Source organism: Dromiciops gliroides, chromosome 4 (assembly GCF_019393635.1).
Source record: "Dromiciops gliroides isolate mDroGli1 chromosome 4, mDroGli1.pri, whole genome shotgun sequence".
Taxonomy (NCBI): Eukaryota; Metazoa; Chordata; class Mammalia; order Microbiotheria; family Microbiotheriidae; genus Dromiciops; species Dromiciops gliroides.
Window position 1 is genome coordinate 276,703,989 of NC_057864.1, and position 25,375 is coordinate 276,729,363.

A 25,375-nucleotide genomic window follows, 5' to 3' on the forward strand; every position below is an offset into this window, starting at 1 on the left:
GGACATGACCATTAGTTCTCAAAAGCTACATCAATTAAGCCAAAGCACTGGGACATCAAGCTAAAAACTTTTGAGTATAGGCCTGGAGATACTCTATGGCTGCTATTCTGGCCAATCAAGTACTAGGAGGCCCATCATCAGACCAGTCTCAGTTAATGATTTACTTCACTCCCAATAACTCATAAAGACCATGAACCTATTAAAGCCCACATCTTGGGAATTTTCGAACATGAGATTTTTTTAAAATATTGAATTATTTTAAGAATGTAAAACAAAAGGGCAGCTACGTGGTGCAGTGGATAAAGCACGGGCCCTGGACTCAGGAGGACCTGAGTTCAAATTTGACCTCAGAGACTTGATACTTACTAGCTGTGTGACCCTGGGCAAGTCACTTAACCCTTATTGCCCCACCAAAAAAAAAAAAAAAAAGGTAAAACAAAGCCCTGGGGGTAGTCTACAAATCTATTTTGCAGTAGTAGCAGTGATTGCCTTCTTTGGGTTAAAACAAATATTTTATCATCTAAAAATTCCACGTTCCAGCAAAGATAGCCTATCCTGAATGCAGCTTCCCACGGTTCTTTAAAAAAAAAAAAAAAAAAGCTTGGCTTTAATATTTTGCCTCTCATCTTTGAGCTACTTTTCACTAGCTCACATTCTAAAGTTGAAAAAAATCTCAGTGGGGTAGAGGGATTGAGGTGGCGGGGGCAGGAGAGGGGAGGACAGAAATAGGGAGAAGTGGACATGGAAACAAATCTGTTTTAGATTGACTTATTATTTGTAGCAAGTACAAAGAGAATCATAGATTATTCATGCTGGGAGGGATCTGAGACACTATGTAGTTCAACTCCTTGATTTTACAAATAAGATGATAGACTCAGAGAGTGACAAAAACTGTCCAGAATCATATAGTGAGAAGTAGAGCAGAGATATGAACCTAGGTCTCTTAAAATCTAAATACTGTACATGTTCCTTCAACTACACTACACTATTTTCTTTACCTTTAAAATATATTTTATGAATTTAAAATGAAAATAGTTGTGGATACAATGCATAATTTAATAATGTTTTAGGAATATTAAAAAATAAGCTCTGAGGAAAATGGGATGACACATATTTGAAATCTGTTGTATTTAATAATCAGGGAAAGGAGAATTAAGTTATCTTCATTTTATTGAGGAATTATTATTATAATCAATAATTTATAGACAATATTTGAAATGGAGTAGGATCTAAAATGTAAAAATTGGGGGAAAATTATTAATGTTCCATTATGGAGATTTTTTGAAAAGTCACTTTGTTAATTGACTATAAAGTAAAGCTAATTATACTGTTTTACAGTGAGACTTGTTAGTAATTTTATTAGAAAATAAAGTTATGTTAACTCAGAACAGACCAAAATAGTTATGAAGGTTTCTTAGGAAGAAACTTGCCTCTACCAGAAATTGATTACTATTAAAACTTTTTTTGTTGTTCTCATAGGTGATAGCGACAAAATAGATTTTACAGCATAAAATCATCCTTAGAATTTGAACAATTGAGCCAACTTGAAAGAACTTACTGAGAACAATCAATACCATGCACATTTGTTTTTGAAATATAGCTAATCATCATGCTATCTTTGTCTGTTCTGAGATAAATAAGAAAAAGAATACCCATAAAGAAAGAAAGAACAATTTAATCCCTTTAAGACATAAGGAACAAACAGACTTTTAAAATGATATCCTTTTTCCATATGCACAGATTTTTACAATGCAGTATTATAATTATCCACTTTAGTGCAGTTATCAAAGTCTATTTATCCCATACTGCATCAAACTCCCTCAAGAAAAAAAGGTCTAACAGTTCTTAACAAGTAGCACAATCTGTTTTTTCTAAATCAATGGCTTTTATGTATTTTTTTTTCTTTGAAGCTCTGAGTTCATAAAGAACCATGATTTTAAAACATACACAAGTATATCTTTGTGTATTATTTTACTGAGATGCTGTAGTAACTGTAAATGTAGACTTCAAAGAAAATTCGCCATGAGAAAGTATAGGGAAAAAAATCTCCAACAATACTTAAATTGTAACCACTGTTACATATATAAGTTAACCTTAATAAACCTTAACCCTAAACTAAAGATGATTATTTTGCACTTGATAAAGCGTGTAAAAACAGCTAAACTTCCTTTTATTTCTATTGTTGAATGATTACTCATTTCATGACAGCCATGCCATATAATAAATTAGTCGTTTTGCCTTAAAAAACATGATTTTAGTTCCTAGTCATCTTAGTAATATCAAGATGAGAAATAAAAAATAAATATCTGTAGTCTTAATACTTTCAATGTTTATCTCTATATGTCTTTATCTCTAAATATCACAATATCTATATCATTTTTTCTTAAAATATTTTACTACATCTGTTATATTTAGGTTCCAGACAATCTCTTACCATCAGATTAAGATGGTTATAAATATAATTAATGGGTGGTTCTACTTTATAAGAAAGATGTAACGCTGAACCTCAAATAAATTCTAACAACTAAGAATTCTATATATGAAAAATATTGGAAGAAGTATTACAGTCAACACTGGATTTTTAAAAATAACTACAAAAACTCAAAAAGCCATTGTTAGAGGTATGCTCCTGCTAATATAAAACTATACTGCAGTTTTGTATTACATCACATCCTGTTCAAAAATCATTCTGATCATATTTTCTGATACATGCCCTTAACTTTCACCATAATTAATTTCTGGAACTTTCTTAAAAGACCTATTATTTATAATCATCTATTTACACTGCAGTTTTCAATGCCTGAATGTTAATGTTCAAATTTTTATTAAAATCACATAGAGACTCATGACCATATTTGTTATCGTTTGATAATAATTTTCTATTAAATTTAAGGGTTACCTCCTCTTCTTCCAGTCTTTTCAAAGAGTCACCAGCAAATTTTATATATTGAGTCATTAGGGTAACCAGAGCTGTGTAGCGTGTTCTTAAGTCCATGAACTGTCAAAAATAACCACATACACAAAAATGTAAAGTTACAACTATTCTTAATATGTTTAACAGCTTCAAAATCATGCTATAAAAATTAGCTCAACTTTCAGATAATGCTAACTCACAAGAATTTGCTCAGTGCTGATGTTCAATGGCTTTCAAATATAATTTTTCAATTTCCTGGGTTTTTTTTTTCAAATTTGCAATTGTTAACTAATCTTCAATAAAATGCTTAAAGTCCTCTCTGGGCTTCCTTTGAGATTTAATATCTATTAGCATGAACTAGTCCACTTAAAAAGCATCTCCATTACCTCTTGTATGATGAGGTCAGCTGAGCTTTGCATCCTCCTGCGTTTCACTGGGGATTTTTGCTGTGAGTCTACCATAGCCCTATAGGTCATTGTCTGTAATTCGTAGTCCTGTATAATGAAGTCAAGCAATTAAGTTTACCACAAAAAAACAAAACAAAACAAAAAACCAACAATTAAATTGGTAGCACTGATTTAATTAAAGCAATTCTCAGAAACATGGTTCCATAATTTATCAAGAGCACCAGAAATAAACTGTACTGTAGCTGCAAAGTTTTAAATTAAGAATATGTTGCAAAAATGTACTTTTTCTTATGTAGTCAAATCCAAGAGTTGCTCCCTCTGTGGCAACAGTGTTCTGATCAAAAAGTCAGTAAAGTTTACAAGTCATGGAGAAAATGGCATGGGGAAATAGGCCCATTATACACAAGTTTCTGAAACTATACAAGTCACAAAAGTTTTAATGCAGTTTTAATTAAATGCCATTAATAACTTAAATCTGCATTTAGACACTCTGTATTTGGCCACAGTCTCTCCTTTTCTCTGAGTACTGGAGCTAGGGCTAACTTTTGCTCTATTACTCTGCAGGAGTGATATTAGTGGTATTAGGGAAGAAGAAGCATCAGAACTATTTTATAAGTCATTCACATTTCCTGGAACTCTCCAACTGTGCTGAGACAGGAAAGCAAAGATAATATGAGAAAAAAGAGGTTCCACCTCCTAAACTTGAAGGCAACTTTGGTGGAAAGAACCAACATACTGGAACAACTTATCTTCTGAATCAAATATAAACAATGGCACAGAACAAAGGATCTATGTCTAAAGATGGGTATCCTTTTCTTGCATAAAGACATACCACCCTTCAAAGAACTGTAATGGATAACATAACTGATACCAAGTTTGACTCAGGAATGCTACAGTATTTCTTACCTTCACAGCAGTTACATACTGTTCTGAATATTTTTGGCATTCATCCATTTTGTTCTGTTTCATTTCTATTTCTGATACCAACATCTATGAACAGAGAAATAATGTAAGAGAAAATAATTTAAAATATTTAACCAATAAAAAGTTAACATAAAATCTTCTACTTTTCAATTTGTTAAAATAATGCCAAATTAATGTCTGCTATGACTTCTTCATTTAATACTCTAACTCCCCATCCTACTGTAATCTAAATGTGTCTCTATATGTGAGTAAAGCTGATAATTTCTTAGAGAATGTAAAAATAATTTTCATTTTCCCTGGTCCTGAAGGAATGGAACTTGTGAAGAGAATATATGCAGTGTCACAAGAACATTCTTCCTTTAGTAATTCCATCTCATCATTTCAAATCAGATATACAAAGAAAAACAATTTTAATTTTATTGGCATATGGCCCATTATCATCTATATCTATGGAGCCACAGCACCAGTAATTCTAGTACTTTTCTCTAACTCAAGAATCTATCTACACATAATCCAAGAAAATGTCCTTTGGTCAAAACATATCACCAAAAAGAAAATGTTCTGTTGAGATGACTAAGCTAAATTTGGGGTAAGAAAAAGGAAATGGTACCAAGTCAAGGCAATATGAGAGGTTTAAGTTCAGGATCAATGGTTCCAAGTCACTGATTCAAACTGCAAGATTTTTTTTTTTATTTTAGTGAGGCAATTGGGGTTAAATGACTTGCCCAGGGTCACACAACTAGTTAAGTGTTAAGTGTCTGAGGCCGGATTTGAACTCAGGTACTCCTGATTCCAGGGCCAGTGCTCTATCCACTGCGCCATCTAGCTGCCCCCCAAACTGCAAGATTAGCCCTGGTACTAACAGAACCTCAAGGGTTTCCTAGACTATGTCTTATTCATCTTCCTTGAATAGCCCCAATCTGAGTTTCCTTCCCTCTCTTTCTACCCAGGACTAAGTAGAATTGATTGGTCTTCAAGGATGAGGCAAAGACATTCATCTCTCCAACTGTACTGTTTAGTTTTTTTCTCACCATTCACCAGTCTTATTTATCAAAGATTTTATTTATCATATGGCTGGTCCCTATATATAACATAGGAAGAGCACAAAAGCAAATGAGTTCAAAATGTGTGACTTACATGGCTGTTTCTATGTGGAAGCCATTCAAATGTGCTGCCTGATTTTCTGTTTAAATCTAGTAATAGATTTGAATTTAAAATAAAATAAAATAGATGATATGTTTCAATAGACTCCATTTTGATTTACTGACCAATTCATTACTTAGAGATGTGGAAAATTGTGTTTCTTTAGGGGATTGGAAGATGGTGGAGGGAAGGGAAGATAAAAAGTATTATTAATCTAATATAGTAAATGGGACTATTTTTTTCATACCTTCTGTTGATTCAATTGTGTTGCCAATGTTTTACTATTCTCAGGTTGATTTTCCTGAATCTTTCTCTGAGTATCTTCAACCTGCTGAATCCAGTCATCCAGAGGATGATATGTATCTCTGTAGTACTTCAGAGACTTGCCAATGGCTTCCAAGTCACGTAATCTTGGTTACATTTGAAAAAAAGAATTATCAGTAGAAAATTAGTTTGGAACTTCCAAAATATCCATGAGTAATAACACTGAAAGCTGATTGATAGAAAAAAGTCAAAACTGCAACTTTGGTCTATCATCACTAATCAGTACTTACTGAATACTCATTATAAACATGGCATGACCAATTAGCTTTGTTAACCCTGACTACATGGTTCAGTGAATGATTCACTGAAATGAGGAAAAATAATGTTGGGCTCTAATAAAAGATCTTAGTTACTTTAAGGAAGTCATAGTTAGCTGACCTTCAATTTTCACAGCTTAAAAGAAGTAATTCCCATTCTTATGTGCCTTATGAATAAAAACTATTTTAATTTTTATGGTAGTATTCTTCCCCAGAATTTAGATAATAGTATCAGTACATGAGGGCTTTCCTGATGCCCTCCCTTTAGCTGCCACTCCCCTCTGCCCCCCAAAATTATACCTTGTAAATTTTTTGTATATACTTATACATGTACATTTTGTTACCCTCCTAGAATGTAAGTTCCTTGAAGGAAAGGACTTGTCATTGTCTTTTTAACACAGGGCCTGTTTCCTGTTTCCAAAAATTAGATAATATATGTAAATCACTTTGCAAACCTTAAAGCACTATAAATGTTAGCTATTAGTAATGATGATAGTTAATAAATGCTTATTGATTGGTTGATGATTTAAAGGAAGATGAGGGAAGATGCTATCCTGCTTATTTAAATTGCTCAAAAACTAAGTATCTTATTTCTTTATCTTTTTAACTGAAATGATACACAACTTATACTATGTCCTATCCTTTTGTTACCTCAACTATTGCTAAATAATAGTTTTAGCTATGCATCACCTAAATAGGAAAAGGTCTCTACTGTTACTTAGCCGTATATCAAATGTGTAATAGTACCAGGACAATAACGTCTTCTTCAGGAGACAAGGTCTATTTTTAATGCTTAAATAGATAGAACATTATATTCATAAGAGGCAGAATAGTTTAGTAAACAAATCACACATAATAGAATAAAAACATATTTAAAAGAAAAATGTCTCAAAGTTGCATTGACAACACACTGAAGCATATATAATCTTCTCAGAGATATCCATCATGAAAATAAAACTGTCTTCTCTGAGGATTTTGCACATTTTTACAAACTAGTGTGTAGAATAGCCTGTCTTACTTTTCTCTGTGTGTGCATATATATGTATATATACATACATATACACATCCCACATACATATATATAGTAATAGTAGCAGACCTCCACCAGTCACGGACGACCAGCGCCTTTTCAAGGCACTGATTCATACATATATATACACACATATGCATATATAGCTATATGCCAATAAATTTGTGTATATACGAATACCCATTTATATGCATGTGTATATATTGACTATAGTGTATATTGATTATATATGTATATAGCACTCACATATACAAATAAATATCTATGGGGATTTGTATCAATATCTCTTTCATACATGTACATGAAATAGGTATGTGTATGTTTATATTTATATATGTACAGGTGTAGCTATATGAGTGACTATATGTATATACACATACTATAATATACTGACTCTAGTATATTGACCTTGGTGTGTATTGAGTGTGTGTGTGTGTAGCTCTCCTCAAAAACTAAATCAGATGTTTAGCATGGTTGCAAGATACCAAAAAACAAAACTATACCAACCTGTTTTCAATCTGAGTGTGAACATTTTGCCATCTTTCAGATAACTGATCTGCTTTCTCTTTGTGCCAGTCAAAGTCAAGATCCCGTTCTTTATAGGTTATAAACATCTGATCACTGATGGCTTTGGCTTTCTGCAATTCGTCCTCTAAAGCATGAAATACTTCCCGTTTTTCATCTACTTCAGATCTCCATTGCTTAAAAAATAAGAATTATCATTAAAATAATTTCTAAGAATATTAAGTGATAAAATTCAGCATGTTTATCTTCTTAATCACATATGTTTCATTTACTCATAGAGGTAATGATAGTAGCAAGCATTTATAAAATACCTGAAATCCCACTCACTGAGAGTATTTTGGGGGTCTATGTTGGCATTGGCAAATATAGAAGAGAACATACACAAAGCACATTACAAATCTTAAGGCATTATATAAATACTAGCTACTACACACATAAATAGAAAAGCTAAATGCAATATAATTTGGAAAGGTAGGTTCAGGGAATGCTTTATGAAGACAATGGTTCTTTTGACAGATCCTGAAAGATCAGGGCTTTATGGAGCAGAGGTGAAGAGAGAATTGCTATGGAACAAACTGCAGAATAGTGTATACAAATATATATATTCTATAATTTGTTCCTTTTCCTAAAAAAAAAAATTAATCACACTCTGTGCCCTAAGCTAACTGTAGAATACTACCTCATGAATAATAGATATTGTATTTTGCTTTTTTACTTACTCCACCACAACTCAGTACCACCATAGAACCACAAAGTATTTTCTATGCTCAAGAACAATGAGGACATTTAATTATTTCTATAGAAAGATTCTTCTTATTCCAAAGATAGCACTTTTGAAGTCAATTTACTATAGTGAGGCATTTAGGGACTATATAAAGCAACAGAGAGAAATGGAGCCAATATTTGGATTCTTTATAATAAATTAATTTTATAAAGGGATCAATTAATATTAAGAAACATAGCAGAGGGGGCAGCTAGGTGGTGCAGTAGATAAAGCACCAGCCCTGGATTCAGGAGAACCTGAGTTCAAATCCGGCCTCAGACACTTGACACTTAGTAGCTGTGTGATCCTGGACAAGTCACTTAACCCTCATTGACCCACACAAAAAAAAGAAAGAAACATCGCAGAGCATATAGACATATACACTATGTTCAGAGATGTACATAGATCTATTTGTCAGAATCCACATGTCTGTCCTTTATGTATATTCTCATGTATACACAAATATACACACACATGTGTACATGTGTACAATATACAAATTCAGATATACAGATATCTATTTCATGTACACGGTTATGAAAGAAATATTAATATGGATGCCCATAGAGATATATTTGTATATGTGAGTCCTACATACCTTTAATGTACTCATAAGATTTTCAATATTATTCTTGTCGGCTGTCACAGCTTCTTCCTCACACAGTTTAGTTTCATAAAGTTTTACAAGTGCTTCTGCCCCCTGAGTATTTTTTAAGACCAAATTAACAGTTTTCAACCTGAAAAAAAAGTTATTTTTATTAAGTAATCTATTTAACCAGAATATTTTCATCCTAAAATGACATGAGATACCTGATATGCTAGTGATTTTGTAACACTTTTATCTGTAAGTAAATTAATCTCAGAATCATAGGCTTCAGGACTAAAAGATAGCTTGGATAATATCTAATAAAAAGAGAGCAAAAGACATGGAACTATAAAAAGACCTTGGAAATTACATATTCCAAAAAGCTCAACTTAACTATTAGGAAACTGAAGCCAAGAGAGGTCAAGTGATTTGCATAACGTCATTCAGTATTAAGTAGCAGAGCTAGGACTATAGCCCAGCTCCTTTGACTCCAGATCTAGGAGTTACACTTTCTACACTGAAAGTTTTTAACATCATCAAGTGACTTAACATTAGAGATTGGCATGATTATGTTGATAGAAATGACACTAAAAAAGATGCGTTGCTATCTGCCATTGCTGTAACTGCCTAAGGACAACTGGACCTTTCCATCTGCCCTGCAGTTGAGACCTCCTTTATGTGTGTTATCTCCCCTATTAGAATATAAACTATTTGAGAGTATCAACTCCTTTGCTTTACTAATTGTATTTCTAGTCCTTTGCATATTTATCATGTACTAATTACACTTTAGTCAAAACCAATAGAGTCCAATTTTCTACTACATACCTACGATGTGAATATTTGATACATCATTACACAAATAATGTTCAAAAAATACTCAAAAAGGAAATCTCCATGAATCAGAAGGTTAACAGCTAAGCCATGGCGTCCCTAATGTGGAACAATGATACACCAGCTTTACCTCTGTATTACTCAGTTTATGTTGGCCCATGGCTTTCTCTGAAACTCTCCTATGAACAAATATAAAAATCACACTAAAGGTTTAATTTATTTCTTAAGAATGACAATTCAGAATAAAGAAATAAGTTTAATATTTATACTTATGAAATACATTACGTTTCCATTCAAATTAGAATCACATAAAGTCAGAGGCTAGCCCTGATGGATGAATCTCCTTTATCTTTTCTATAAAAACATGTAGATTCATGCTGACATTAAAGTCCTCCTCTGATTCTTCCCAGAGGAATGATCTGGCAATAAATAAATATATTCCAAGTATGTATGTGTTGCTGTTCATGAGTACATGTGCCATCCAACAATGAGCTTAATTAAACCAAGAAGGCTCGGCAACAGAAGGTTAACCACAAGGTGATGAATTTTTCAGTTATAGTTGGCCAGATGTTCTCAAAGTCTCCAACTGCAAGATCTATTTCAAGTATTTATGCAAATGTGTGTTGTACTAAAGTGTGATCATGCACTGATATAAAAACAAAAGGTGGGGTAGGGAGTACAGCAGAATGCAGGACATGGAGGCAGAGGACTTGGGTTTCAAACCCAAGCTATTCTATTTCCTACTTTATTACCTTGGGTATATCACCTAACACCTGCAGGCCTCAGTTTCTTCAACTGTACAATGTGAGGGTTGTACTTAGATGACCTCTAACTATTAAATCTATAAAATTATGAAATGTATGAAAAGTTGAAAGATTGAAATCTTTATGGCTCAAGGGAGTACCAATACCACTAAAACATCAGATTTCTCAAAATACCAAAGAAAAGGAGCCCCAACATGTGCACAAGAGTGACATACTTATCTATGTAAATGGAAGACATGGAATAAACTTGGCTCATGTTCTGAATGATGATGTTGAGCTCCGAACGCAAAGTTGGGGTTGATGGTGATGCTGCAGCTTGACTAAAAAATTCTTCACATTTATCTGTGATGGTCGCCAAATCATCTTTGAGTCGATCCAATTCTTTTTTAAGTTTCTGTGAGTATAAAAATAATGTTAATCATATATATGCTCCAAATAGGGTACAAAGGATATGAGCATGACTATGTTTACAGTTAGGTAGCAGAGTGGATAAGACAACTGGGCATGATGTCAAGGAGATGCAAGTTCAAATCCCACCTTAGTTACTAGCAACGTGTCCCTCAGCAAGTCCCTTAATCTGTTAGACCTATATACTAACCTATAAAATAAGGCAATTTGATTTGATAGCCTCTAAAGTCATCCCTTCTAGCTGTAAACTGTGAGAAAATTATTAATAATAGGTGTTTTGGGGACTCAGACTCCCCTCCCAAGCCACACACACACACACACACAGGAACTCTGGCTGTTTTGGCAGGGCCGGCCTAGAGTCAGGAGAATTTCAAAGAAAATGTAGATCAACCTTCCTAACTAAAGGAAGTTAACTAACTTAAGACCACCTTCAAGTTATGTCAATCAATGGACTTGAATGTTACCAGCCAATTAGCTTGGATCAAGATGGAATGACCTACCTCTAACTGAGACAGGTTAAAAACCCTGGAGAGGGATCTCTCTCTTGGCACGCTCTGCTCTCTCCCTGCTATCCCAGGTATGTAGGGCTTCTTAACTTTCTGAGCCATGTGCTCTATCTCTTTACTAATATTTAATATACTTTAATAAATGCTTAATGCTCCCAAACTGGTGCAGTAGCCTCTAATTTCTAAGTAACAAATATTTTATAAATCCCAGCTAAATTCTTAACACTTGGGAGAATTACAGGGCAACCCCATTCAATTTTATTCGCCACAAAACCTATAATCCAATTTTTTACACCACTATCATATGCCACAGGATTCCTTTCCTCCCTCCCTCCCCTACATTCAATAATTAAGTACAATAAAGCAAAACAAATCAACACACTGCCTGTGTCTGTAAAATGTATGCCTGAATTTATATATAGTTATGGGCACTTTTCCTAAAGAAATTTTTTAAAAATATTGTTGTTCAATAAATGTTTTCCTTTCACTAAGCACAAGAGAAGATACAAAAACAAATAAGATAAAACACATCCCAGTAAAATATCTCAGCAAACCAACCAAACCAGGATAAGAGTAACTGAGAGGCCTCAAACCCATCGGTGACTAAGGGGAATCTCTATCCCAAGCATGTGAATACCCCTGAAGAATGGGTGGATGAGAAGAACTTATTCAATCAGCATTTATTAAGGCTCTATGAGGGGAAAAATTAGATTATTCCTTTCCCAATGAACTTACATTCTACTGAGGTTTGGGGTAGGGGTGAGAATCAACATGATCATATATAAGTAAGCCCCAGAGAAAAAGAGAAAACTCAGCTGATTAAAAAAAAAAATCATAGGAATTAATTCTATCAGTTAAATTAAGAGAATCAAGACTTTACTTTAAAGACAAGTGTCTTTCCAAAACTTACCTCTTGCTCTGTGATCCTGAACACACTTTCATGCAGATCATCTCTTTCTAGTGGGGTTCGGATCTGTCTAATCAACCGGTCTTCACAGCTTTCCAAGCGAAGCCTGATATTTCGGACTTCTGAGATGTAAAGATTGTAAACAGATTCTTCTTGCTCCTCTGTGGATATAAACAAATAACATTCAATCTATACATTTTTCTCTCTTCTGGTCATTTTTGCTTATATGTTAATATAGCAGTCAACAGTAACTGCCTGAAATGCTATTAGCTCTGTACTCTCCAAACCAAGGTTAACATTCTGTTTCCATACAAGAAGCAAATTTAACTATTCTTTCTAAAAATTGTCTATATATTAGCAGAATTTCCCTAATGTTATTCGTTATAGTCATGAAATTTAGGTTGTTATAGAGTACTAAAGTTTATATAGAAAAATGTGAACATAATTTTCCAAACTGCTAAATATTTTTCTTAGAAGAACAACAGTAATGGTTATTCATATTTCTATTTCCTTTAAGGTAGAGAAGAAGTGTTTCTCACAATCACCTGATGAGTCAGGAAGTACTAATTCCATATATAAATCAAGAAATTCTTAAAGTAATTAGGAAAAATATAAATGAAAACTTGAAATGACTATTTCTGAATAATGAAAAATTGTTATATGATCCCCAAGAAATATCCAGGAATTTGCTTTATTATAAAGATGTAATTATCTTAGGAAGACAACTTTAGTATAGTTAAAACAAAATTATTAGCTGAAAATTCAAGGTTTTATATATTTTTAAGATTCCTTTGTTTATTAATGTTTTATTTTTTTCTATTAAGAAACATTTATTTCTCCTTCCCCCAATAAAAAAAGGAAAAACAAAAACTGAATGGGAGAAAGGGCTTTTAAATAAGAGGAAAATATATTTCAATTTGTTTATTCCTTTATCACCTCACAGAAGCATGAAAAATATATGACACATACATGAAACTGATTCATTCTCTGGGTAATATAAAATTATCTCAGAATTGCTACTTACTATCTGATCATATGAAAGAGTCAGTATTATAAATTTAAAAAATTAAGGAGGATTACAAAATTATATTCCATTGCTACATACACCAAAAAAAAAATGAACTGAAGGTTTAACAATGATGGTGAATTAAGCTCCATTAAATTTTGAGGACAACTTGAACACCTTATATTTTGATTTGACAGCATCTATAAACCATCATCCCACCTACAAAAAAAAACTACATATGCATGTTTTGAATTGAATAATTAACATTGGTAACATAGAGACACCTCCATATAGCATTTATATATTAAATGTAGTATTTTCCCATACCACCCTATAAAGAGTATAAGTTTATAATAAAATAAAGTTTATAATATAATCCTATTTCACATATGAAGAGACTGAGATTTAGATAGTGACTTCCGAGCTTATACACTTACTAAGTATGATGATGAAACATCACGGAGCATCAGAAAATCAGAAAATCGATGCTTTGAGAGAAAGATAATGTGTCATTTTAAAAAATAATCTTACCTCTCTCTGCTGATTTAAGAAGTTCTTGATAGTATTGTTTGCATACATTAACCTCCTTTTCCAGTTGTGTTATATCTGAGCCTGAAAATATTTGGGATTCCTGGCTATCTTCCAGGAAGTCTTCAAAACGAGATTCTAGATTACTCAGTACCTGTTGATGCTCACCAGGTAACATTGTCTTTATCTAAAGGAAATCATAAATTCACATAGGTAAATAGTTATGAAAAATAAAATAAAATAAAATTCCAAAGGCTATCTTAGAAAATTAAATAATTTTTCAAAAGAAATTTAAAGGATTTTAGATTGCTAATCATGAACAGCTAAGTCACCTGGAAGATATCCTCTTCATCTCATCAAAAAATAATGACAATAAAGAGCTGATATTCATTTATTTATTTGTTTGTTTATTTTGGGGAGGCGGGGTATTGAGGGTTAAGTGACTTGCCCAGGGTCACACAGCTAGTAAGTGTCAAGTGTCTGAGGCCAAATTTGAACTCAAGTCCTCCTGAATCCAGGGCTGGTGCTTTATCCACTGTGCCACCTAGTTGCCCCCAAGAGCTGATATTTATACAGTACAGCCCTCTACCCACCATTGAGACAAATAAAGTAGTATTCCCAGATACAGATGAAGAAATTAACAAATATTAAATCAATTTATAAAATCACAGACTTTGAGGTCATATGGCAAAATCTTCTCTTTTTACTTATGAAAAAAGGGAAGCTGAAGGCTAAAGAATGGTGAAAACCCATCAAGATTCAAACCAGGAGGAGGGAGGGAGAGAGAAAAATTTGAAACTAGAAATCTGTATAAAACAAATCTTGAAAACTATCTCTACATGTAACGGAAAAAATAAAATATCTCAAAAAAAAAAAAAAACACACGCAAATAGAGCATGAATACTACCAGGTTCTAACATAGGTAGCTGGCAAATGCAGGGCTTCTTTTAGGTGACTAATGAGATGAAGGTAATAAAGTTATTACCATTCAAGTTACTAGTCCACTATTATGCTGACCCTAATTGATCTATTTGTTGGGTTTCAACCTAGCCCTTAAAAGCAAATATACCTGTGCTGAAAAGATGAATCTTAGCCTTAACAGGTAGGGTATCTTTTTCTTAATTGATTAGATCTTATAGATGCAGAAATGGTAGTTTTTTGCATGAATTTACTTGTTTCAAAATTATCAACATTGAAATAGTTATACTATTCAGGAAGATTAGTTTTTATGTTTTAAATATTTGTAGAGTACAATGTTAATGTTTCCTTTGTGGCTCTGATTCACCTGTAAATTCTTGACTTTTTTTTTCAAAATTAATTTATTTTTAGCATTTTTTTTAAAGTTTTAAGTTCTAAATTCTCTCCCTGCCATCAGCCTCTCCTCCACCCATTGAGAAGGCAAGCAATATGAAATCTATTGTACATGCGAAGTCATGTAAAACATTTCTATATTAGCCATGTTGCCAAAAAAAAAAAGGCAAGAAAAATAAAGTGGAAAAAAAATGTTTCATTCTGTACTCATAGTCCATCAGTTCTCCTCTCTCTGGAGGCAAATAGCATTTTTCATCATGAGTTGTATTGATAAGAGTAACTAAGTCTTTCACTGTTGATCATTGTTATGTTTTTGTTACTTTCACTTACAAATTCTCAAAATTAAATAAGGAAGACCATTTAGTTTGAACTATAGATGAACAAGAATCTCTTCATTGGGTGGTTCTCACCCTTGACGAGAATGAAGATGACTTAAGAAATTTTTGAAAAACTGTGGACCCCTACATGATAGAAGTTAGAATGTATTGGTATCCATTCATTGAGAATATGTATAATGGTAAAAAATCACTATATCTAGTAATACTTTAAAAATGCACCTATATTTTTAAATCACAATACAGATCACTTTCAAAAAGAGTAATAGGTGTAATAAGTGCCTAGCATTCACTTTATAAAAGGAATGTCTGCTTATTTTTATTTACTTATGGACTACAAGGACCTTTTGTAATAACCTCTCAGGGTCTGCTACCGATAAACTCAGAATCATTGCTCTCTGTGATTCTTGACAGGGGAAAGAAAGCCATTCCCTGCTGAGGAAGCCCATTCTGCTCCTGTTCAGCTCTGATTTTTTTTTTTTTGTGGGGCAATGAGGGTTAAGTAATTTGCCCAGGGTCACACAGCTAGTAAGTGTCAAGTGTCTGAGGCCAAATTTGAACTCAGGTCCTCCTGAATCTAGGGCTGGTGCTTTATCCACTGCGCCACCTAGCTGCCCCCCTCAGCTCTGATTTTTAATAATCTTTTTTCTTACATTGAGTCAAAATATTCCCATTTGAAACTCCTATCTGTTGCTCTTATACCCTGTGTTCAAGCAGAGCAAGTCTGATACCCCATCCACTACAGCATTTGAGCACTCGAAGACAGTTAGGACCCCTCTCAATCTCCTAATCACATCTCTAGGTCATGTAATCATAGGACTTAGATCTGGAAGGGATCTCAAAGGTCTCTCATTTTACAGAGGAGAAAACTGAGACTCAGAGATGTTGAGTGACTTGCTCAAGGGTCCACATAAAAGTAGCAGAACTGGAATTCGAATCCAGTTCCTCTGAATCTAAATCCATTCTCCTTTCTCCTGTGCTATCTCACCTCCATTCTTCGCCTCTCTTCCTATTGCATGGTCTCCAGGAACCTCAGCATCCTGATCATCCTTCTTTGGAAACATGTTAATGGGTACCCACTGCTGAAAACAATGTTCCAGATATTGTCTGGCTCAGAAAGAATATAGCAGACTTACGAACTCCCTCCTTTTGGACACTGTGCTTCTCTTAATGCCGCCTAAGAACATGTTAGCTTTTTGGATTGGCATGTTTCACAGTTCACTTATTATAAACTTTCATAAAAGGAAAGTCTCAGGTTATTTTAGTTTATCAGCATTTATCATATATGTTGTATGGCATAGTCCACAAGGCAGTTGCTACACTGTGGAGGGGAAGAGGCAGAGAACATAGATGGCAGTTGAGAAAAAAAGATAAGCTTACTTATAGTTAATAAGAAAAAGTATTCCAAATAGTAATTAACTGCTACAGAATGAATAATAGATAAAATATTTGACATTTAATTTTGTTTTTAAAATCAATCATTTTTAAAAAAAACTTTTTACAGGTAATAGATGGCAAATTGAATGACCATTTTCCTCTCGTGGTATGGCAGACTGGGTCTGGAACGCAAACAAATATGAATGTCAATGAAGTTATTAGCAATAGAGCAATTGAATTGTTAGGAGGAAAACTGGGGAGCAAGGATCCTGTGCATCCTAATGATCATGTCAATAAAAGCCAGGTTAGTATATGGTTTCAACTCTTTTCCTTTATTGTAAGACAAAAGGAACAGTACAAATTCCTTGGAAAAGCAAAAGCTAAGCCTTTTTAAAACAAGGTAGATTCTATTGCTTATTTCTTTTAATGAGACTTGTCATTAGGTATCTTTTTAAAAAAAAATGATATTGATTGTATTTTTCTGATTTTCCTAGAAATCATCTTTAGGAAGGAATGATGCATTTTGTATACAAATTCAACATCTTGAAGATGTTCTCAGCACAATAAAAGTTTAGATTAGTTTTTTTAGTGGAAGGCAGCCAAAGTCAAAAAGTTGGCCTCAGGAAACTGTGAAGATCTGAATTCAGGTGATGCCTTTGACCCTTACTAACTGTGTTAATCTGAATCACTGAGTATCCTTTGCTGTTGCAAGAAAAGGGGCCAATCGCCATTGGAAGAGGGAATTCCCTTTGTTGGTGAAATCACAGAACCAGTCTCGGACCCTTTCAGTTGTCCTTTAAGTAGTTAGTATTTTCAAACTCCTTATTTTATGGGACTTTACAAAGGAAACTGCTGTGTTTCTTTTGGACCAGGTATAAAATTTAGAAAAGAATGTGGGAGAGAAGGGGGAGGATCCTGTCCCTCTTCTCCCCTTTCCATTTCAGTATTTCTCTCTTCCTCTAGACTCATTTGGTTTGATAGCCTAGGAAACTGCTATTTTAGGTAAATTGAGTTCATTTTAGGGGAAGAACATATTTTCCAAAGCACTGGTATTTTTTAACATTTGTTTAGTATTGTCACTGACTATAAAATCGGTAAAATATTTAATGGGATTTAAAAATGGAATACCATTTAGAATAGAAAATGCTATAAAGTGGCCAAAAGGCAATCCTACACACACACACACACACACACACACACACACACACACGTACGTACTCCTACTTACCCCATACGTGCAAATTAAGCAGAGCAAGTTTGTTTGATCAAAAGAGGCAGACCTGTTAAAGTTTAAATATATGTACACACATTTCCTTTTCTTGGCTTCTATTGGTAAAGTACCAGTATAAGAGGCTACAGTGTAGGTTGGGAAGATTCTCTAATATCACTTAGAAGAAACCACCACTTGAGTGAGGAACGTATTGAAGTTAGCAGATCCCTTGATGCATGGAGCTGGGCATATCAAGGGTATTAAATAGCAGATCCAGCTTTTCCTTTATCTCAGCTTTGCTTTGGGTGAGTGCAGATGTCTTTTTTTTCCTTTAAAAATGACTTCCCCAATGTTGTGATTTTTAATATTCATTGGATACTTATAGGATATTTAAAGAAGCCTTTAAATTTAATATCATAGCTCTAATATTTTAAATTTAAGATTTGTATCTAGTACTTTTGAAATAGAATTAATACACAGAGGTATAAACTGTTCTTTGTTTCTTTGGTGTTGTCTATTAAATACTTCAGTGTGAACTTATCTCAGATATTTCCTTTTTAGACCTAATTCTAGAGCAGATAAATCTTAAAAAGTTGAATTAGATAGAGACCTACAAGAAACGAAAAGAATCATGTGAACCAAGAAGTCGATAGCTAGGGAATGGTACAATGGAAAGGGCGACGCAGCAAATTATTCCTTATATGTTGATTTCCCACCATTGGTAGACAGTCAGTTAAATGTGAATAAATTTTGAGATGGGCCTACATTTGTATAGTGATACGTTGCATTTCCTCAAGTAACTCAATACCTGGGATTTTTGTTGTTGTTTTTTTCTCTACCTCTGATTTTGACTTTTTTTTTTTTTTAAACAGAGCTCAAATGACAGTTTTCCCACAGCAATGCATATCGCTGCTGCAACAGAAGTGCATGAAGTATTATTACCTGGACTACAGAAGCTTCATGATGCTTTAGATGCCAAGTCCAAAGAGTTTGCCCAAATAATTAAAATTGGCCGTACTCATACACAGGATGCTGTGCCACTTACTCTTGGGCAGGTAAGAAATCATCAACAACAACAACAAAAATTATTTGAATTAAGAGTGCAATTCCATTGCACTAAGTTATTTTTGTACCAGTTAGTTATCACTGTATTTAAGTTAACACTATTTCAGCAGCTGAGTTACAGCATTTAGACAATTCATTAGCAGCATTTGTAGTCAGTAAGAAGTTCTTAGATATTAATCGATTTGTTACCTGAAGCATTTCCATGATTTCTTCCTTCACTGAATAGGTGAAACACACATTTTATTTTGTTTAATCCAGCTAAATCTTAATTTGTGTACTATTCTGGCCACATGTGAAAGGAAAAGCACTTTCCAATTTGCTAGGTTGTTTTTCATATATCTACAAATATTTACTGAATTACCTGCTGGTTGGGAGGGATATGGAAGTGGAAAGCATGAATTCTAGAGCTTAAAGATAATTTAGATGTTGGAATCATGGTTTGGATGGGCAAGCTACTTGATCTCTCTGCCTCCATGTTTCCTCATCTGTAAAATGAAAAGACTTGACAAGATGATCTCTCTAACATGTCTTCCTGCTGTGTTCCATGATTCTATGATTCTGAATCACTGCTCTCAAAAAGCTTATAGTCTAATTTGGATACACACATATTTCACCATATAGTAGCATATGTCAGCTAAGCTACCTATTAAATGTTCAGAGGACAAAAAGAAAAGGGAGGGAAGGAGTAGATGTTAATTGTGAGTTTCTTAAAGTACTTCTTTCTCACCAGCCAGATGGTGCTAAGCAGTAGAGTTTGAGAGTCAGATCTCTCAGTTTTATTCCAGTACCTAATCATGGCATAGTGGTGGCAAACAGTAGTGACTTAATAGATGCATGTTGATTGACTGAAAATACCCTAAATTCTCAGAGGTTGAACCAGCAGAATGGAAGTTCTGGTAGGTCCTACTACGAGAAGGATTTTGAATATACGTGGGTTTGCTGTCTCAGGACTAACTTTGCTAACTGCATAGAGGCTCATTACCTGAAGGTTGGCCCCCAGGCGGTGAATTTTTAACTGCAAGAGTTTATAAAAAATTATCTCCTAAGATATATAATGGTTGGAATCTACATTATTAAAGGATGTACCAAGCCAATGAAGTTTTAGATCCCTGAAGTTTTAAAATTGTCTTTAATTTAATTAAGTTGAGATCCAGGCTTTTGAGGAAGGTGCTTTTTTTTTTACCCTCATTGCCATGTGAATTTTGAACTTTATCCTGCAACCTTGTCATATTATTATATGTCAACTATAATACTAATTGAGCATTCATGTTTGTCTATGTTAGTTTGAAGATAGAGGACATTTGAAAAGAATATGATGGGGGGCAGCTAGGGTGGCGCAGTGGATAGAGCACCGGCCCTGGAATCAGGAGTACCTGAGTTCAAATCCGGCTTCAGACACTTAGCACTTACTAGCTGTATGACCTTGGGCAAGTCACTTAACCCCAAGTACCTCACTAAAAAAAAAAAAAAGAATATGATGGGGTAACTTTTAGTAGGTTGAGGAAAAGATTGCAAATTCAGACTAAGTATTTTTCCTTTAATATCAATTTGTGGGTTGGCCTAGTTATTAAGTCTCTCTTTCACTATAAAAGTGTGCCAAGACTCACCAGTTACTTTTTGTTAGTATTTATAGTAAATTGGCACAGGCTTTGTTGCCTTATCTCCCTTCTCACCTCTACTTCATAGAATTCTGAGTTTCTTTAAAGCTCAATTCAAAGCTATCTCTATTATAAAGGCCTTTCCTGATTTCCCTACACTTCCTTTCACCCCAACTGCTAGTGCCACCCTCTGCCCCCAAATTACTTAATATGTATTATGTCTGTTTGTATGTGTTTATGTTTCCCCCTGAGAAATTATAATCTCCTTGAGGTCAAAAGATTTTAATTTATGTCCTGTGCCTAACAGGGTGCCTGATACATTGTGAGTGCTTACATGCTGCTTACTATTGATTGATATGTTTAACCTAATAGATTTTAATTCAAAATTAAATGTAATTTTGTAGCTATAAAGAAAAAAGATTATGATTTAGTGGCAAGAACATTGCATTTGCAATTAGTTGACCTCTGTTTTAAGTGCCTCAGTTTCCTAATAAGTAAAATGAAAGGGTCGAAATAGATGATTTCTAAAGTCTCTTTCTGCTCAAAATCATGTAAACGATGAGGTTATTTGTTTTGTTTTTAGTTTCCTAAGTCAAGTTTATTTTTTGTTCTCCATACTTTGGACTGTGAGGTTTTTTTTATAGTTTTAGCAGGGAATTTGTTCCACACTATAAAAATTTTTGTACTTCCCTCTTTTCCTCATAAAAAAGGAAAAAATTCTTTACTCACTGAAGTAACCAGAATAGCCTAAATAAGATTCGGCTAGGTAAATTCTGTACGGTTTGTTTAAAAGCCAAATCTCTCTATATATAATGCTATTAGGTAAGGCAACAAAATGGATTTGGGATTTATCTTACCTTGTTTTCATCTTGTTTTCTCTATCCTCAAAGGAATTTAGTGCTTATGTTCAACAAATGAAATATGGAATGGCAAGAGTCAAAGCAGCCATGCCAAGAGTCTATGAATTAGCTGCTGGAGGCACTGCAGTTGGTACAGGACTGAACACTAGAGTCGGCTTTGCAGAAAAGGTGGCTGCAAAAGTGGCCACCCTTACAGGTGAGGGAATGAATATTGGCTTCTGTTGTGCCGGTCTGGGTGGTCGTTGCATTTGTTTAATTATATCATTAGTACATCAGTGTTTACCATTTTTTTGGACTGCTTCCTAATTTCAAGTTCTAATAAATGTATTAAGGACAAATCTTAGCCACCCTTGGAAGATTTTAATGAACATCTTCATTTTTAATCTTCTTTTTATGAGTACTTAGGAAATTTAACACTACTCGTGAAAACTACACTAACTCTATTATAATAGTTATTCAGTTATATTTTCTATAACAATGTTTTTGTCCAAGTTTCAAAGGAGGGCTGGATGATAGGGGAACTTGGAGTTCCATTTGTATTGTAAATGAGGTGTTCTAGATACTAGTTAGTAATTGCTTAGTTTCTTTGCTATTTTCCCATCTCATATCTTAATATCCTTTAGTGTTATACCTCCATTGTTAAAGAAAAGAAGGCATTGTGAATTAAATTTATGATTTTAAACTATAGGTGTTCTCAACATGATTAATGCAGAAATGTTTAATATGATTTTACATATATAACCTATATCAGATTGCTTTTGTTTTGGGGAGGGAAGGGATGGAGGGGAGGAACTAAAAACCTTATGAAGACAAATGTTGAAAACTATCTTTACGTGGAACTGGAAAATAATAAAATACTTTTATGATTTAAGAGAAATAAACTATATTTGTTCTGTTGTTGTTTGTTACTATACTGTTCTGTGACAGGCAACATTGAAATCAAAACCAGTCTCATAAATAAAAGGAATAAATAGTAGCCGTGTGGTATATTTTTAGGAGCGTAGAAAAATATGCTTTTCAGAAAATATTTTCCCTTGCTGTCCTTCCTATTTTGTCTTTTGATCAATAGCAGTCTCCAGAGAAACTTTTTAAAAATTCACGTAATATTTGGCGGGTTGGGGAAACGTAGGGCATGATAACTCATGAACCCATTATTACTCATAAGAGATTCATTTATTGGATGAGTAAAATAGATAGTAGAGTTCTGATGAAAGGATATTTAGTTCAGTTCAGTTTTGAGGGAGGAAAAGGTTAACTAACAAGATTGATTCCAAGGTGAACCCTGCCTATAATCAATATTGGTTGAAACATAATCTATATACCACTTATTTAGCTGTTTGAAATGAGATAATTCTCTAATATTTTAAATGTTAGTTCTGGTCAGATTTTGACTTTTTGAGAGAAATTACATCCTGATTTAGCTTGCCTATACTGATTAAAAAGATATTCCATCTTAAATCATTCTCTTTTTTTTTTTCCCTTAGGTTTGCCTTTTGTTACGGCTCCAAATAAATTTGAAGCATTGGCTGCTCACGATGCTCTAGTTGAACTCAGTGGAGCTATGAACACTGTTGCCTGTAGTCTAATGAAGATAGCAAATGATATTCGCTTTCTGGGTTCTGTCCTCGCTCAGGCCTAGGAGAAACTGCTCTTACCTGAGAATGAACCGGGGAGCAGTATCATGCCAGGTAACAAATTAGTGGCAAAATTTCAGTTCAGCTTTTTAATTTGTCTTTTTAGTGACCCAGATTATTATTAGAAGCAGAAACCATGTAATTCAAAAGGTGGTGAGACAAAAGATGCTTAAAGGTTCTATTATGATGTTGTCTGGGTATGACACTTTGAAGATAGGCTGTTCAAGGAATTTATTCATTTCCTTTGTCATGGAAAGACCTTCCAAAAGTGCTGTAAGTCTCCAATACATCATGATGAAATTTATAAGTTACTGTTGGAGATGTCTATACCACCTATAACTTTAATAATCTTCACAGGGTTGTGGCAGCCAGGAAACACTGGCTTGTATATGTCTAGGCTACTGTGTACCTTAGCCGTAAAGGAACACCGTAGCCTAATTTCTTGTGCCCCTTGTCCCGCTAGGAGGTACCGTTTGAAGCCAGTGGCCACTTTCATTGTGTTACTGGTTCTACGCTAAAATGAGGGTCTCGCCTTTGTTAAATATTTTAGAAGTTTTTAGAATTACATCTACATTTTTCATTTTAAATTATTTGACTTGAAAAAACAATCTGACAACATATCAAATATTTGTCTGATGAAAGGCATTATTATGCTATACATAGTCCCCTGCCCTCAAGGAAGGGGGTACAATCTAATGGGAAAGAAGGGAATATGATAAACAGTATGTTGTAATGGTAACTAGGTGATGCAGTGGATAGAGAGCCAGACATGGAATCTGGAAGACCTGAATTTAAATCTGGCTTCATACACTTACCAGCTGTGTGAGCCCGGGCAAGTCATTTAACTCTGTTTGCCTCCATTTCCTCATCTGTAAAAGAGCAAACCACTCCAAGATCTTTACCAAGAAAACCCCAAATGGGGTCAGGAAGAGTCAGACATCACTGAAATGACAACAACAACAACATGCTATAATGGGGGCAAAGTAGAACTAGTCAAGTTACTATAATAAACTTTAAGGAGGAAAGTTCAGGGTAACATCTGAGTTGGGCCATGAAGGAGGAAGGGGATTTCAACAGACTTTTGGGTCAAGGAACTTCTTTGAAACATAAAGGAGGAATATAACATGAGCAAAGGAATAATGAGCTAGGACACTGCAAGATTAAAATGGGAATAGCAAAGGAGATAACAAATAATATAATTATTGTTGTGTTAGAAATTACTTTCACTGGCAGCATTTTTCTTTTTCTTTTCAAAGGAAAGGTGAACCCTACCCAGTGTGAGGCTGTTACCATGGTTGCAGCACAAGTAATGGGAAATCATGTTGCTGTTACAGTTGGAGGCAGCAATGGACATTTTGAGTTGAATGTTTTCAAACCAATGATGGTAAGCTTTACATTTAATCTTTGATTTATCTTGACTTTGAAGGGCATTGATTTTGGTGTATACTTTTCATAGATTATTCCTGAAATGCCATATATATATATACACATACACTCAAGAAACAAATATGGCTTAGAAACTAAAGCAGTATTAATGTTAAACAATTAGTCTTATGTATTGATGTTGGTGTCTTGTACATAATTTGAGTGATCTGATAATATTTCGTTGTGTTGGAGCAATGCTTCAGAGCACCTAGTTAGCATAATAATATTTAGTATAACTTAAAAATATTTTAAATGAGTCATTCACATTTAAGGTCTTTAAATATTTAGTGCTATATATGTATTAGGTATTCTATAAATAAACTAATTTTTAAAAGTAGTTGATATAAAGATAATTGGCCATTTACATGGCATTTAAGGGTTGCAAATCAAAAAAGATAACATGATCTTCACAACGATCTGGTATGGTCGGTACTATGAATATTTTCCCCATTTTACAGGGAGGAAACTGAGGCTTAAAGGTACTAACAACTGTTTCCCTCTTCTGCTGTTAACTTGCTTTGTGATCCTGAACAAGACATTTCATTTCCTTACACTACCAGTTTTTCAATTTACAAAGTATAAGGATATTAATGTCAGCTATTACAAGATAATTATGGAGTGTATCAAATAATATCTTATGAACTTCACAGACATAAAATAACCTTTTAAGTTCACATTCTCATTTGCCAGATTACCTGGATTTTCTGGCATAAAGACTTGTATTTGTTTGACAGAAA

The 25,375-nt window shown here is 34.0% G+C and overlaps 2 protein-coding genes across 2 annotated transcripts in view; one reads left to right on the forward strand and one right to left on the reverse strand.

Moving 5' to 3' along the window:
* Nucleotides 1-25,375, reverse strand: part of LOC122755023 (dystonin-like) — a 646,765-nt gene that overhangs the window by 195,199 nt on the left and 426,191 nt on the right. The window contains 9 exon segments of the mRNA XM_044003425.1: nt 2,900-2,998; nt 3,301-3,408; nt 4,228-4,311; nt 5,636-5,798; nt 7,507-7,700; nt 8,886-9,024; nt 10,684-10,862; nt 12,293-12,450; nt 13,827-14,010. Coding sequence (XP_043859360.1) covers nt 2,900-2,998; nt 3,301-3,408; nt 4,228-4,311; nt 5,636-5,798; nt 7,507-7,700; nt 8,886-9,024; nt 10,684-10,862; nt 12,293-12,450; nt 13,827-14,010 — 1,308 coding nt within the window.
* Nucleotides 14,906-24,636, forward strand: LOC122753464 (fumarate hydratase, mitochondrial-like). Its single transcript, XM_044000856.1, is given in 6 exon segments — nt 14,906-14,925; nt 16,940-17,150; nt 18,929-19,111; nt 21,610-21,775; nt 23,064-23,267; nt 24,470-24,636. Coding segments are annotated over 6 exon segments (936 nt in total). The 3' UTR covers nt 24,622-24,636.